The sequence below is a fragment of the Pan troglodytes genome, chromosome 19, assembly GCF_028858775.2.
Source record: "Pan troglodytes isolate AG18354 chromosome 19, NHGRI_mPanTro3-v2.0_pri, whole genome shotgun sequence".
NCBI lineage: Eukaryota > Metazoa > Chordata > Mammalia > Primates > Hominidae > Pan > Pan troglodytes.
The window spans coordinates 87514660-87529072 of NC_072417.2; the positions used below are offsets into that span (position 1 = coordinate 87514660).

General features: G+C 49.8%; 1 protein-coding gene across 2 annotated transcripts; it reads right to left on the reverse strand.

Annotated features, from left to right (window-relative positions):
* Positions 1-207: 207 nt before the first annotated feature.
* Positions 208-11443, reverse strand: CD300LB (CD300 molecule like family member b). 2 transcript variants are annotated; one of them, XM_054670041.2, is made up of 4 exons: positions 10328-11443; positions 4786-5115; positions 2610-2682; positions 208-1931 (listed from the first exon to the last, which is right to left on the reverse strand). In XM_054670041.2, exons 1-4 carry the CDS (start codon positions 10365-10367, stop codon positions 1820-1822), a joined length of 555 nt encoding a protein of 184 aa, XP_054526016.1. In that variant the 5' UTR covers positions 10368-11443; the 3' UTR covers positions 208-1819. The 2 variants fall into 2 exon arrangements, with proteins under 2 accessions (XP_054526016.1, XP_063655996.1); XM_063799926.1 differs by having other exon boundaries at positions 4786-5210; positions 10328-10806.
* Positions 11444-14413: the final 2970 nt, after the last annotated feature.

Genomic DNA, 14413 nt, shown 5'->3' on the forward strand with positions numbered 1-14413 from the left:
CCAGAGAATGGGCGTATTAGGCAAGCCTTGCTTGTCAGCTTGTGTTGGAACCCCAAGGGGTATTCCTAGAGATGTGTACAAGGGGTGGTGGTGTAAGGGCGTGCGCGGTGGGTGGTAGTTGGGCAGACAGACAATAGATGCCTACTTTACTCCAGTGGATTCTCCTTAACAGAGCCACGAGAATAACAACCCAGCCACACTAGCTCCAGAGAGATTGAGGGATTCATTGAATATCAACAGGAAGAAACGGTGGGAAAAGAATGACATCACGTTGACAAGCGCCAATGTCCCCTCGCCCCTGAGTCCAGCTGGCAAAGCACCATGCTTTGGCTTTCCCTCCCGCGGAGCGGTGCCATCCTCCCTGGGTCTGGTCGGATCTTTGGGAAGCTGGATCCAGGAAAGCATTCCAGGAGGCAGGGCCCTGGGGCTGGTGGACTGTGGGTCTTGGTCCCTCACAGAATGACTCAGGGGATCTTAGCCGGGCTCGAACTCTCCTCTCTGGCCATTATGGAATTTTCAGGCCCATCATTGGCCAGAGACCTAAATTCAGTTCAAAGTCAGAGAAAGTTTCTCTTTGGCTGAAGGACAAGAAGAGGGGAGGCTCTGGGTGCCATGCTAGGGACCAGAGGGTCCCCTCTCCTTTATCCACTGCTGACAGTCAGTACTCCCTATTAGAACCAAGAGCAGGTTGGAGGCGTCCTCATGGGTGTTCAAAGGGCAACATGCTGAACATGTGTGGTGTGTTTGCTTGTGGGCAAGTGGGGGCGGGAGCACGTCTCACATGGGAAGGTCCCTTTGGTGTGAGGGTCCCTCAACCATACAGCACAAAGTGACCACATTCAAGGGCCTCATCGCCGTGGGCGAAGCCTGTGAGGAGACAGAACCACTTCCCTAGGACAGTTTTCATTAGTAACATGATTTCAACATCACCGAAAAGGGAGGGTGCCATTTCCTGCGATGGTTTTCGTTACTGCCCTCCCCACCTGGAGGTGGTTCTTGAGGCCTGACAGGCTCTTTTGGGGAGGAGACCCAAGCTGTCATGCTGAGGAGGCTCCCAAGCTGCAGCCCCTCGGAGGTGGGGGAATAGGCAGGGAGCTTGGGGAGCTAGGAGGAGGAAGAGGTGGGAGGGGGAAGCCAAGCACCGGGCCGGGCCAGGGAGGTTCCCATTGCCTCCTCAGCCCTGTGGACTCAGAGCCATGTCCTCCCTGGGGACAGGGTCCATCCAGCCCCTCATGCCCTAGAACCAGGAACTCATCCCAGAATCACCCTCCTTGTGTGTGGGATCAGAGAGGTTTCCTATGAACATAAGTCATTAAAACCCAACTTTGCTAGAAAAAAAAAAATTTTTAAACACGGATATATCAGGTTCTCAGGCAAAGACGGTGTTGAGTTGGTCTCCGGAATGATGGAAGTCTAGGGCTGGGGGGGTCTCCCCCAACCTCTTTCTGTACTTTGGTCCCATGCTCTGTGCCCGAGTTATTCCAGCAGTGGGGACAGAGTCGTCCAGTGCTTGAGCTCCATCTCTACAGCTCCTGACCAAGAGAACAGGTGCTGGCACCCCAGGAGGTGATGGTGGCTCAGGAGAGGACCCGGCTAAGTCCCTGAGCTGTGCAGAACAGGGAGGTGCCCACCAGCTCCAAGGCCAGGGCGGAGGCCCAGGGCCCCTATCTCAGTCACTGCATCCCGAGGACTCGTAGATGTTCCTTCCACAGCCCGAGTCTCTTCTGGAAACGTGGCCAGGGCAGGAAGGCTCTGCAGATCTGTCTCTCTAAGTGGCCATGTCTTTAGTCAGAAGTTTGGAGAAGTTCATGTAGATTGGCTATTCCCCTGGCTCCTCAGGGACCCTCTGAGACCCCTTCAACCAGAGGATGGCAGTGACCAAGATGAGCAAGATGGGCACCTTCACAAATACCAGGAGCATGTAGTGGTTCCTGGGGAAGAGGATGCAGTGGTCAGAGCCCTGGGCATCCCCAGGCCATGTCACTCCCATCCCCTGACCCTGTGAGCCACCAGCCAAAGCCTGTGACCCTGGGCCGGGCAGCCCCACTCTGAAGATCCCTGTAAACCTCCTCCTTGGTTCAACCTCAAGGGGTCCTCCAACAGTCACCTTGGCTGGTTTTGCATGGGGCCCGTCTTCATTTCTAACATCACCTTCTGGGACCCTCTTTGCCCAAAGTACACCTCAGCTCAACAGAAGTGCCAGAGGTCACCAAATACAGGTTGTGTTTCCTGCCTCTGTTCCTGCTAATGCTAGCTCCAGGCTGGTAAATCACCCTTCCTGCTCTGTGTCCCTTGATGTCTTGCACCACAGAGGGTGGTATCTTATCTCCCCCTGGCACCCATGAGGCCACCAATGCAAGGTTGACTGATTGACTGGGAGAATGATGCTCACTGAGAAGAGTTCTGCAGAGCGGTTTTCTGGTGAGAGCTAGAGTGGGGAGATGGTGGATTGCAGTGATGGGGGCAGGAGAGAGATGGAGGGTGGGCTTGGGGCCTTGACTCTGGCTAGAACAGGTGCTGGCATTTGGTGACAGGCAGGAGTTCCCAGGCTTGGCTTCCCCTTAGGAGGGACCCCAGGTAGGGGCAGGAGAAAGAACCACATGACTCACCTCTTGTGGGAGCCGATGAACACTGCCATATTGCTGTTGGTAGGTGAGCTTGCTGTTGTGGAAGCCGCTCCCTCTAGACACAGGCAAAGTCAGCCATGGGTTATTAGCACAGTTGGGAGCTCGTGCATGGGTCACAAAGCCACGCAACCTTGCCAGCCCTGACCAGAAGACCCTTTTCCCTGGAGTAGGAGGATTTTTCTCTCCTGCTACAGCCCCTCATGCTTCTACTGAGTCACTTCAATCTCAACACACAGACATTTTTCCTCATCATGTTCAGATGTGGCAAGAAAAATTAAAAATTAAACAGGAGTAAGCACTGTAGTTTATTCTGGGAAAGAGAGGTTTTTTTCATACTTTCTTTCCACCTATCCTGCAAGTGGGACTATTGGATGGGGAAATAAATTTCTGGTCTTTTCCACTGGAGTGGTGCCTGAGCAGGGCTTAAGGAGAGAAGATTCTGGAAATGGGCTGTCCAGAAATTGGGGTAGTCCAGAAAAAGGGAAAGGGGACTCCAGAAGGCTCATGAAGAAAAGGGCACAGTCCAGTTAACTAGAGAACATCGACTATGAGAAACGGAACATTTTTAGGAGCAACTATATAGGCAATTTGTTGGGGGCAGTCTGGTCAGGGGGGCCCTGAGCCCAGCCCAGCACTGAGTATCCATGACCCAACAGTGATCTTTTATTTCAGTCCTCGGCCCCAGCAAATTCTTCTCAAAGGTCCCAGGCTGTCCAGGCGCGGTGGCTCACGCCTGTAATCCCAGCACTTTGGAAGACCGAGGGAGGCAGATCGCTTGAGGCCAGGAGTTTGAAACCAGCCTGGGCAACATGGTGAAACCCCATCTCTACAAAAAATACAAAATGAACCAGGTGTGGTCATGTGCCCCTGTAGTCCCAGCTACTCAGGAAGCTGAAGTGGAAGGATCGATTGAGCCCAGGAGGTCGAGGCTGAAGTGAGTCAAGTTCACCCCGCTGCACTCCAGCCTGGGCTACAGACTGAAACCCTGTCTCAAAAAACAAACAAAACAAAATAAAACAAAACAAAACAAAAAAGACCCAGGCTTTGGCCACACTAGGTGGGCTCCTGTCTGAGCTGCAGGTAATTCCAATCACAACAGTTCCTATGGAGCCCCTGATCGTCTTACAGGCTGGGTACCCCTGTAGGTCCCCCACCCAAGACTCCGGAACATCTCTCTCCCTAAAGCTCCACACTGGCCACTGTTTTTTGTCTCTTTGTACCGCCTGCATGTCTTGCTCAATCCCCTCTCCGCCCCCATAGATATTCTGGGTTTCCCCTACTTGGCAGCCCTGAGGAAGTCTTGCTTGACCCTTTCTGGACTCCTCTTTACTCAACTGCAGCCACTGTGTCCATGTGCCTCTTTGGTCCCAACCCCAACAGTACACAGGCTTGTTCTAAAGCTGGCATTGTCTATTTCCACATCACCACCAAATGGACCCGAGTGGACACTGAGCTGACGAAGTACTGAGTAGGTGTGTGTGGGTGGAAGTGGGGTTGGGGGCTGCTTCCCAGACTCCAGCAACAGCAGCAGGACGACCCCAGAGTCTGTCAGTAGAGTCCAAGGCATGGAGGAGAAGCCAGGGCACCCAGAGTGGTCCCTGACATTGCCCGTGATGGAAGCCATCCTTTTGCTTTAAAGCGTCCACTGTCACCCATGCACCTCCCTGGGGCTTTATTACCCCGTGCTCATCTTACACAGCCAGATAAAGTAGCGGAGCAGGTGGCTGGGGACCTAGAGAGGAGGGTGTTGTAAGACACCCAGAGCTACTCTGGGTTGGTGCAGTTAGTGGGACTCAATACTAGGACCCCCTGGGCAGCTCTAGGTTCCTTCTCTGCCATGCCATGAGCAGGGCTGGGCCACCAGTCACCAAAGCTGAGGTCCCCATTCCCACCCCCATCCCAAGCCCCACCTGGATTCCTTGGAGAGACCTCAGGGACTGAGATAGCAGAGCGATGCTGGCCACCACTCTCCCTTAGTTTCTGTCACCTCCTTCCCAGTCAGTTTGTCTGCCTGTCTGTCTGTCTGTCTGTCTCTCTCTCTCTCTCTCTCTTAGGCTCACCATCATTCCCTTTCAGCCTTGGAGGGGAGCAGGTAAGAGCACTGACTTTCCCAGCCCTGAGCTCCAGGGCCTCCTTGTGTAGATAAGAAAGTTCTTACCTGGGTCAACGATCACTTTCACTCGAGTCCCAAGGTCAGGTCCTCTTCTTTCAATCCCACACCAGTAAACGTCTGCGTCATCTCGCCTGAGCCCCTCCATGGTCACAGTGAACGTGCGGTCTTTCTGATTGTCCTTGATGGACACACGGTCACTCTTCTCTCCTTGCTCCGACCCTCTGGTTTCAATGAGGATCTTGCATGTATCCCAGCGCGCCCCTCGGCACCACCACTTAATGTAGGTCTCCCATCCTTGCTTATAGTGGCACTGAACCGTCAGGGACCCCTGCTCTGGGGCTCTCACGGACTCTGGGCCTTGGATGGAGAAACAGCCTGGAAAACAGAATCCCAAGATACAGCTCATTGCACCGGCACGAACCCCTGCTCTGGGGCTCTCACGGACTCTGGGCCTTGGATGGAGAAACAGCCTGGAAAACAAAATCCCAAGATACAGCTCCTGTTGCCTGAGCCAGTTTGGTGTTTAAGAGTCCCGAGTGTGTCTCTAGCACACCCGATTCCTCATCCCCATCTCCCTCTCAGTCCATTCCCCCACCAGCTTCTAGACCTGCTTAGCATGTGACACCATGGTCTCCTACCACCTTCTTTCCTTGTCCTCTCAATGCTGTTTTCATCGGAGCCAAATATTTAACAACCAGCCCTCTGGGGGAAAAAATCTCTGGTTTAGGAGCTGGGCACGGTGGCTCACACTTGTAATCCCAGCACTTTGGGAAGCCAAGGTGGGCAGATCACCTGAGGTCAGGAGTTCGAGACCTACATGGCCAACATGGTGAAACCCAGTCTTTACTAAAAATACAAAAATTAGCTGGGCGTGGTGGCAGTCACCTGTAGTCTCAGCTATGCGGGAGGCTGAAGCATGAGAATTGCTTGAACCCGGGAGGCAGAGGTTGCAGTGAGCTGAGATCGCACCACTGCACTCCAGCCTAGGCAACAGAGTGAGACTCTTGTCTAGAAAAAGAAAAAGAAAAAAAATCTGGTTTTAATATTTGCCAAATTCCATAGTGTAAATACTCCCACGGTGGCAGATGTCAGGTAATCCATGTGATGTCACTGGACACAGAGCTGGGAAAAGATGTCCCAAGCCAGCTCCTGTGAGCCAGCCCCAGCACACTGCGGGGGTACCCAGGGTTCCCTCTCCAGCCTTCATCTTGTCTCACCTGACAAGCCTCCATGGAGGGAGTCTCTCCATTTCCATGGCTTTAATGATTACCTGTTTCCTGATGATTCCCAAATCCATATTTGCAGCTCAGACTCCCCTTAGCTAGCCCACCATTTACAAAGACATGCTGGATGTCTCCACCCCAGATTCCTTCGCTGCAGAACTGAATGCACTTCCTCTCCCACCCTGAACTACTCTCCTTCAGTACTTTTTTCTAGTGGAGCAATTGGATGTGGCAAGAGTAACAAAGGCCTGGTGAAAGCTGAACAGATTAGAGGTGAGCATAATCAAATGGCAGTCCGTGCCTCCGCTGATTGACTCCAGTTAGGCTGTGTGTAGATAGGCTCTTTCCTTGGCAATGACACGGGTTTCTTGATCACGCAGAAGTGGATAAACGGGCAGAGAATCACAGGGGAAGCCTCTCTTGACTGTCTCTTGGCCTCAGAGCTTCAGGCCCAGGCCAGGGGTCTCTGCAGGGTGGGGAAAGCCAGGTCTATTTCTCCAGGCAGATGCCGCCTCCTCACAGCTTGGGCCTTCTCCTTGAAGCTGTGTTAGTTTTCTTGAGCTTTGCATTCGTGGTTGGTAGAATAATGTCCCCCATAGCTGTTGGCATCCTCATACACAGAACCTGCGAATATGTCCCCTGACATGGCCAGAGGGACTCTGCCGATGTGATGAAGTTAAGGACCTTGAGACAGGAAGAGTATCCCGAATAATCTCCATGGATATTCTAGGTGAAAGAGGGTTGAGGGAGAGTCCAGTTGGAAGATGGTCTGTTGCTGGCTTTGAAGTGGAAGAAGAGGCCACCGGCCAAGGAAAGCAGATGGCTTCTAGAAGCTGGAAAATGCAGGGAAACAGATTCTCCCCTAGAATAGGGGTTCCCAACCCCAGGACAACAGACTAGTAACAGCCCATGGCCTGTTAGGAACCGGATCTTACGGCAGGAGGTGAGCGGTGGGCAAGCAAGCGAAGCTTCATCTGTATTTACAGCCACTCCCCGTTGTTCAAACTACCACCTGATCTCCGCCTCCCATCAGATCAGCGGCGGCATTAGATTCTCATAGAAGTGAGAACCCTATTGTGAACTTCGTGTGTGAGGGACCTAGATTGCACACACTTTATGAGAATCTAATGCCTGATGATGTGTCACTGTCTCCCATCACCCCCAGATGGGATCATCTAGTTGCAGGTAAACAAGCTTAGGGCTCCCACTGATTCTACATTATGGTGCAGTGTATAATCATTTCATTATATATTACAATATAATAGTAATATAAAGTATACAATAAGTGTAATGCATTTGAATCATCCCAAACCATCCTCATCCCACTCCTGATGTGGAAAAATTGTCTTCCACAAAACTGGATCCTGGTGCCAAAAAGGTTGGGAACCACTGCTCTAAAGAAACCCAACCCTACTTGCACATCAATTTTAACCAGTAAGACCACGCCAGGCTCTGGTCTTCAGAAGCATCAATGAGATGATGAAATTGTGCAGTTCTAAGCCATAGAGTTCATGTTAATTTGTTACAGCAGCCACTGGAAATTAACATGGCATTCAATCAGCAGAACCAACTTGATTCTCTTCAAACCAGCAGCTCCACCACCCAGCCTTCAGGAAGAGCTTGGCATCTTCTTTCATGCTGTCCTCTCCTTCAGCCCCCGAGCTGATTGGTAGCCAGTTTAGTCAGCTCTATCCTAGAGATGCTCCTCAGGTTTTTTTTTTTCTTCTTTCAGTCTCTGCCATCGCAGGCCACAAGGACAGCATGACATCAGAGAGAGTGTGGGCTTTGATGCAGAAAGACTTGACACTGAACTAGTTGGGAAACCCTGGCAGAGTTGCTTAACCTCTGCAAGCCTCGCTTCCTTATTCATAAGACAGTCAAGCTACGCTCTACTTTGAAGGTGGTAATAGGACTTGGATGTGTGTAGGCTGGGCAAGGTGGCTCATGCCTGTAATTCCAAAGCTGTGGGAGGCTGAGGCAGGAGGATCGCTTGAGCCCAGGAGTTCCAGACTAACCTGGGCAACATGGTGAAACCCTGTGTCTGCAAATGCAAAAGATTAGCCAGGAGTGGTGGTGCATGCCTGTGGTCCCCACTGCTTGGGGGGCTGAGGTGGGAGGATCGCCTGAGCCTGAGAGTTCAAGGCTGCAGTGAGTTATAATCGCCCACCACTGCACTTCAGCCTGGGTGACAGAGTGAGACACTGTCTTCAAAAAATTATTTATTTTTAAATTTAAAAGAAGACTTGGATGTATGTCCAACACCAGACATTTGGGGTTTGCTCTGTCAGTGACAGCTCATCAACAGGTCAGAACTTCATCTGTGCCTGGATCATGGCAGTGGCATCTGGAGAGGTCTTCCCAGCCCCAGCAGCACCCTCCCCAACTCTCCTCTCCTAAGGATTATGGCCTTCATAATCTTGTCTTTTGTGTTTCCAACCTCATATCCAACTCGCCACCCCCAAGATGTCCTGCACACTGACAGCTCCCTCTGCTTTCCTCTCCATACTGCTGCCTGAGTTGGGTACTGAGACTGTCTCCTCCTCCTCATCAGCTGCACTTGCCCTGAACATCTAAAAATCTTTTCGGGGCCGGGCACGGTGGCTCGTGCCTGTATTCTCGCACTTTGGGAGGCCAAACTGGGTGGATCACCTGAGGTCAGGAGTTCAAGACCAACCTCACCAACATGGTGAAATCCTGTCTCTACTAAAATTACAAAAATTAGCCAGGCATGGTGGCAGGCGCCTTAATCCCAGCTTCTCAGGAGGCTGAGGCAGAAGAATCACTTGAACCTGGGAGGCGGAGGTTGCAGTGAGCCAAGTTTGCACCACTGCACTCCAACCTGGGTGACAGAGTGAAACTCCGTCTCAAAAACAAAAAACAAAAACAAAAACAAAATACCCAAAAACATAAATTGGATTTGTCAGCAATCACTAACAGCAGAAAAGAGATGCTGCTGCATTGAATAAAGTGTCATCAATCCCAGCTTCAGTCATTCAAACTGTAAAGGGCTCACAATGTAATTAGTCCCATTTAAAAAAATATTTGGGGGTTTCTCTAACCACAGAATATGATGGCTGGAACTATTAATCAGGCTTCTATATGTTGTCAAGAGTTGGTATGAGGAACGATAGAGATGGAAATGACAGGGCAGCCGTCAGCTTGGAGCAGAGCCCCGTTGAACGGGCTGAAGGGTTGAAGTCCAGCCAGGACTGGAGTCGGGTCTCAGAACTCCCCAGCCATGCTCTTTCCTGTTGTCCCTCCGTGGACTGCTCTATCTGTGCCAGATGGTCAGTCCCTAGGCACCAGGAGAAAACTGTGTGGCCCACACACATTGCACACCCTGCGTAAAATTCTAGATTGTCCCCTAATGCCCTCTAGGTGTCCACCAAGGTTTGCCATGGAGAAGATCATCTAGCCCTTCCCACTTTCCACCTGGGTTCTTGAGAAGTTTTTTCTTTGAAAGTCTCAGCTCCTGAGCCTGGCGTGGATGGCCTTCATAATCTTGTCTTTTGTGTTTCCAACCTCATATCCAACTCGCCACCTCCAAGACATCCTGCACACTGACAGCTCCCTCTGCATGAATCCACCATTCTTTCTAAGCCTCCATCTCTCCGCACAGGTCCCCCAACACACACACACACACACCCAACTCTCTAGAGTGTTCTCCTCTCAGCTCTGCTCCAGAGACTGACCTTCCTTCTACAAGGCACATCAAGTGCACAGCTTCGTGAGTCTTTCTCTAGTCACCAGAGAGAACTGCTTCATCCTCCGCACACACCTCCACCAATGCCTTATTGTGTCCTGCAATTGCTCATTGTTTATGTGTATGTCTCACCCACTAAGCCATCTGGAGTCTTTTTACTTTATTTTTTTTTTTTTGAGACAAGGTCCTGCTGTATCACCCAGGCTGGAGTGCAGTGGTGCGATCATAACTCTGCAGAATTGAATACCTGAGCTCAAAGGATCCTCCAGCTTCAGCCTCCCAAGTAGCTGGGACTACAGGCACGTGTCACCACGCCCAGCTAATTTTTGTTCATTTTCCGTAGAGACGAGGTCTCACCATGTTGCCCAAACTGGTCTTAAACGCCTGGACTCAAGCAATCCTCCCACCTTGGCCTCCCAAAGTGTTACGATTATCGGTGTGAGCCATGGCCTCAAGCCTGGAGTCTTCTTTAATGGCCAGTTCTCCTCCTTTTTCTTGATGTCCTCAGGCCCCGAAGCACACGATGTCAGTCCCCAGTGCACCTTTGTCGAATGACTTCACAAAGCTACCTCTCATTTCCCTGGATGTGGAAGGACAAATGCCCTCTGCCTCCTGCCCTGCCCCTGTCATACCGAGCGCCCAAGGCCCCAGCCCCACTCACCTGAGAGGCTGAGAAGGAGCAGAGCGGGGGGCAGCCACATGGCTCTGCCTTCCCGGCTCCTCGTCCGCCTGATCTGCAACCAGTGGCAAATGCAGATCCCAGATGCACTCTGGAAGTTCTGCCTGAGCTCTGGCTTGCACCTTCTGTGTATCTAGACCGCCTTTGACTTTCTTACTCATTCACTTCCTTTTATAGAGTGGGTAGTTCCTGCTTTTAATTATTCAACGAAAGAGGTGTCATTTTTTGGCAAGGCTGCACCACAGGGCTTGAGCATCGTCACTATGTAAAAAAGAGGAGGGAGGGGACTGTGCCGGGTCTTTAGGGTAGGGGGAGATACGTCTGCAGAAGGGGTGGGGTGGGGGGCATCTGGCCTAGCAGGCCTTGGGTCCAAGGGGTATAACACTCTGGGAGTCAATTTCAGAGCTGTTCTATACCACAGTGAACACCCAACTCAGATGTCAGATGGGTCATGCTGGGCACACCTGAACATGCATTTGTTCAGGTGTTATAGCCAAGTGCATAAACATGCAGACTGTTGGGTCAGACAGACCTGGCTCTAACCCCACGAGCACCACCTACAAGCTGCGTGACTGTGGACAACGCAATCAACATCTCTGTGCCTCAGTTATTGTATCTATTAATTGGGCTCATAATGTTTGTTGTTGTTATAGGAGTTATTAAGAAATTATTTTAGGTAGATAGAGAGGAAAAGGGGTGCTTGGGAAGATTTTTTTTTTTTAAAGCAGCTCCATAAATGTTTCTTGTCTAGCAGAAAAGCCCTGGCTCTTAGAGCTGGGCAGGCAAGCTTTGATATGCAAATACAGGCCATTAGAAACTGGGTCCACCCAAACATGGAGACTCCCGCCTCTTCTTCTTTTACCCACATGTGCCTGGCAACATGGCCGCCCCTACATACACCCATGTGTGTAGAACATCATGGCGCCTGCATTTGCATATTAAAAGGCTAGGGTAGGAAGGCTAGTTTTTTCGTGGGCTACTTGAATGACATACCTGGTCAAACCAATCCCCTGGGCCCTATGCAAATCAGGTACCGCCTCCATCCTCCTCATATAACTGGCTGTTTTCCACCGTACTCAAGGTTCCCTCTTTCAGCTTGGAGCCCGCCTCCCTCAGTCTCAGAACAGGGGGAGCCTCTTCCTTCCTTCTTTCTTGTCTATTAAATTCTCCACTCCTTAAAACAACTCCACGTGTGCCCATGTTGTTTTATTCAAACCAGCGGGAGACCAAGGACCCTAGTGTTCCTCCAGTCATCAGAGCCATACCATTTTGTTGCACTGGCTGGGAATCCAAGGTACGACACTCATCGGAGTGGTAAGTATGGGAGTGAGCTTAAAATCTCTTCTATCATTCCGAGGCACTCTTAGCCTCTATTTTAAAATAAAATAAGTCAATGGGCATCCGTCAGCCGGGTACATACACTTAGTGTTGGCTGCCATACTGAAGACTCGAATGTGAGGCTTGCTGGTGAGAACACGGAGAACCCCCCAACACCCCTGGGTCATTGGGAATGTTGGCCATGTTTCCAATCAGCTTCTTTTCACGGGAAGACCTCGCCATTGTGCAAGGCTGGGAAAAGTTCTAAGGCAACTAACAATTTCTGGCCAGAGCACACCCTGGCATGATTCAAAGGCCCCTGGACTGGACCCAGCCTCTGGTGGCCCATTCTGGGTGTTGGCAAAGAATCCTTAACTATCTTGTCACAAAACTCTCCTTCCTTCTCTATCTGCGGTCTCTTACACTTTCTCTGTGTGAAATGTGTAGCGAGTTTTACAGCCTAGGAAAGTAATCCTGTTAAGCAAAATCAGGAAGATGCCCTTGCAATCTTCTAGGAACAGAGTTCTCCCCTTTCTCCCACGGTGAGGTTACTCACTACCACGTCTCTGGTGAGCACATAGTATTTCTAAGCCAACAGTGCCACCTAGTAGAAATAGAAATCCTCTACATAAAGCATATTTTTTCATGGCAAACCGCAGCTTCTTTTTGCATGATTAGAAATCAGGCTTGGCCAGGCGCGGTGGCTCATGCCTGTAATCCCAGCACTTTGGGAGGCCGAGGCGGGCGGATCATGAGGTCGGGAGATGGAGACCATCCTGGCTAACACAGTGAAACCCCGTCTCTACTAAAAATACAAAAAAATTAGCTGGGCGTGGTGGCGGGCGTCTGTAGTCCCAGCTACTCGGGAGGCTGAGGCAGGAGAATGGCGTGAACCCGGCAGGCAGAGCTTGCAGTGAGCCGAGATAGCGCCACTGCACTCCAGCCTGGGCAACAGAGCGAGACTCGGTCTCAAAAAAAAAAAAAAGAAAAAAGAAAGAAAGAAAAGACAAGAAAAGAAAAAAGAAAAAGAAATCAGGCTCTAGGCCTCTTCTTGAAATGGGAAAGTCCTGCCTTTAGCAGTTAGGAGTTAAGATGTCTTCCATAGCCAAATTTTAGACTCAATATTGTCCCATTGGCAGGAAAATGGCCATTCGGTTCCTACATTCCTTTAAGGCAAATATTCTGTCTCCGATTAAGATGGTACTTAATTAGTAAGGGGATTTTTAAGTCCAGAAGTTAACCAGAACCATTTTTCTAAGGGTAAATGCTTTAGCACAGGCCATAATAATAGCAAGATATAAAGTTCAATCTAGCACGACCCCTCCCTTAAAGAGGCTTTGCCCAATTATGTAGTTTTTCTTTTTTTTTCTTTTCTTTTTTCTTTTTTTTTTTTTTTTTTTTTTTTTTGAGATGGAGTCTTGCTCTTGTCACCCAGGCTGGAGTGCAGTGGTATGATCTCAGCTCACTGCAACCTCCACCTCCCGGGTTCAAGTGATGCTCCTGCCTCATCCTCCCAAGTTGCTGGAATTACAGGTGCCCGCTACCATGTGTGGCTAATTTTTGTATTTTTATTAGAGACGGGGTTTCACCATGTTGGCCAGGCTGGTCTTGAACTCCTGACCTCAGGTGATCCACCCACCTCGGCCTCCCAAAGTGCTAGAATTACAGGCATAAGTCACCACACCTGGCCCGTAGTTTTTCTTAAAATCGTTGTTTTGTTTTGTTTTGTTTTGTTTTTTAGGGAAGCACACAGGTCACACAGGAGGTCAAAGAGAAATAAAAGACAAAAGACTAAGGTGCTTGGGGAAGTGTAACCGGGCCCAGAAGTCTAGTTTCTCTGGTGCCATGGCTTGGAGGGTCACGCCTGCAGTCATGGCCAGCACATTTAAATGGGTGCCAGGATCCAGGAACCAGGGAAAGAAAATAGATGGGGGAACGCCCCCTACTGTGTTCTCCATCCTGGATCACATACTGAAAGGAAGGAGACTAAAATAATGCTTTTATTCTCACTTCTCTTTCTAGATGGGTAACAGATCGTCTTCTCTGCACTCCAACCTGGGTGACAGAATGAGGCTTCATCTAAAAAAATTGATATAATGAATCACATTAATAGAATAAAGAAGAAAACCCACATAATCATGTAGATGCACAAAAAAAACTATCTGAAATCCATTACTTTTCATGATAAACTAGGAATTAAAAGGTGCCTATAAGCAACCCGTTACAACCCATGGCAAAATCTTTCCTTTAAAATCAGGAAGAGGACAAGATTGCTCAAAATTACTACTTTGATTCAACACTTTGATTAGCCTGCACAATACAACAAGAAAGAGAAACAAAAGACATGAGAATTAGAAAGAAAAACAAAGCTCTAAATTATTCTAGATTAATTGATTATCTACACATAAAACTGAAAACAATTACTAAGATTTTTTGCAGAGTTGCTAAATATATATAATCAGTAAGGATCAATTGTTTATCTACATGCATGCAATGAATAACTTGAAAATGCAATAAAAGATGCCACAAAATGGGGCGGGGTGCGGTGGCTCATGCCTGTAATCCCAGCACTTTGGGAGGCCGAGGCAGATGGATCACGAGGTCATCAGTTCAAGATCAGCCTGACCAACATGGTGAAACCCCGTCTCCACTAAAAATACAAAAAAATTAACTGGGCATGGTGGCGGGCACCTGTAATCCCAGCAACTTGGGAGGCTGAGGCAGGAGAATCGCTTGAAACCAGAAGGCGGA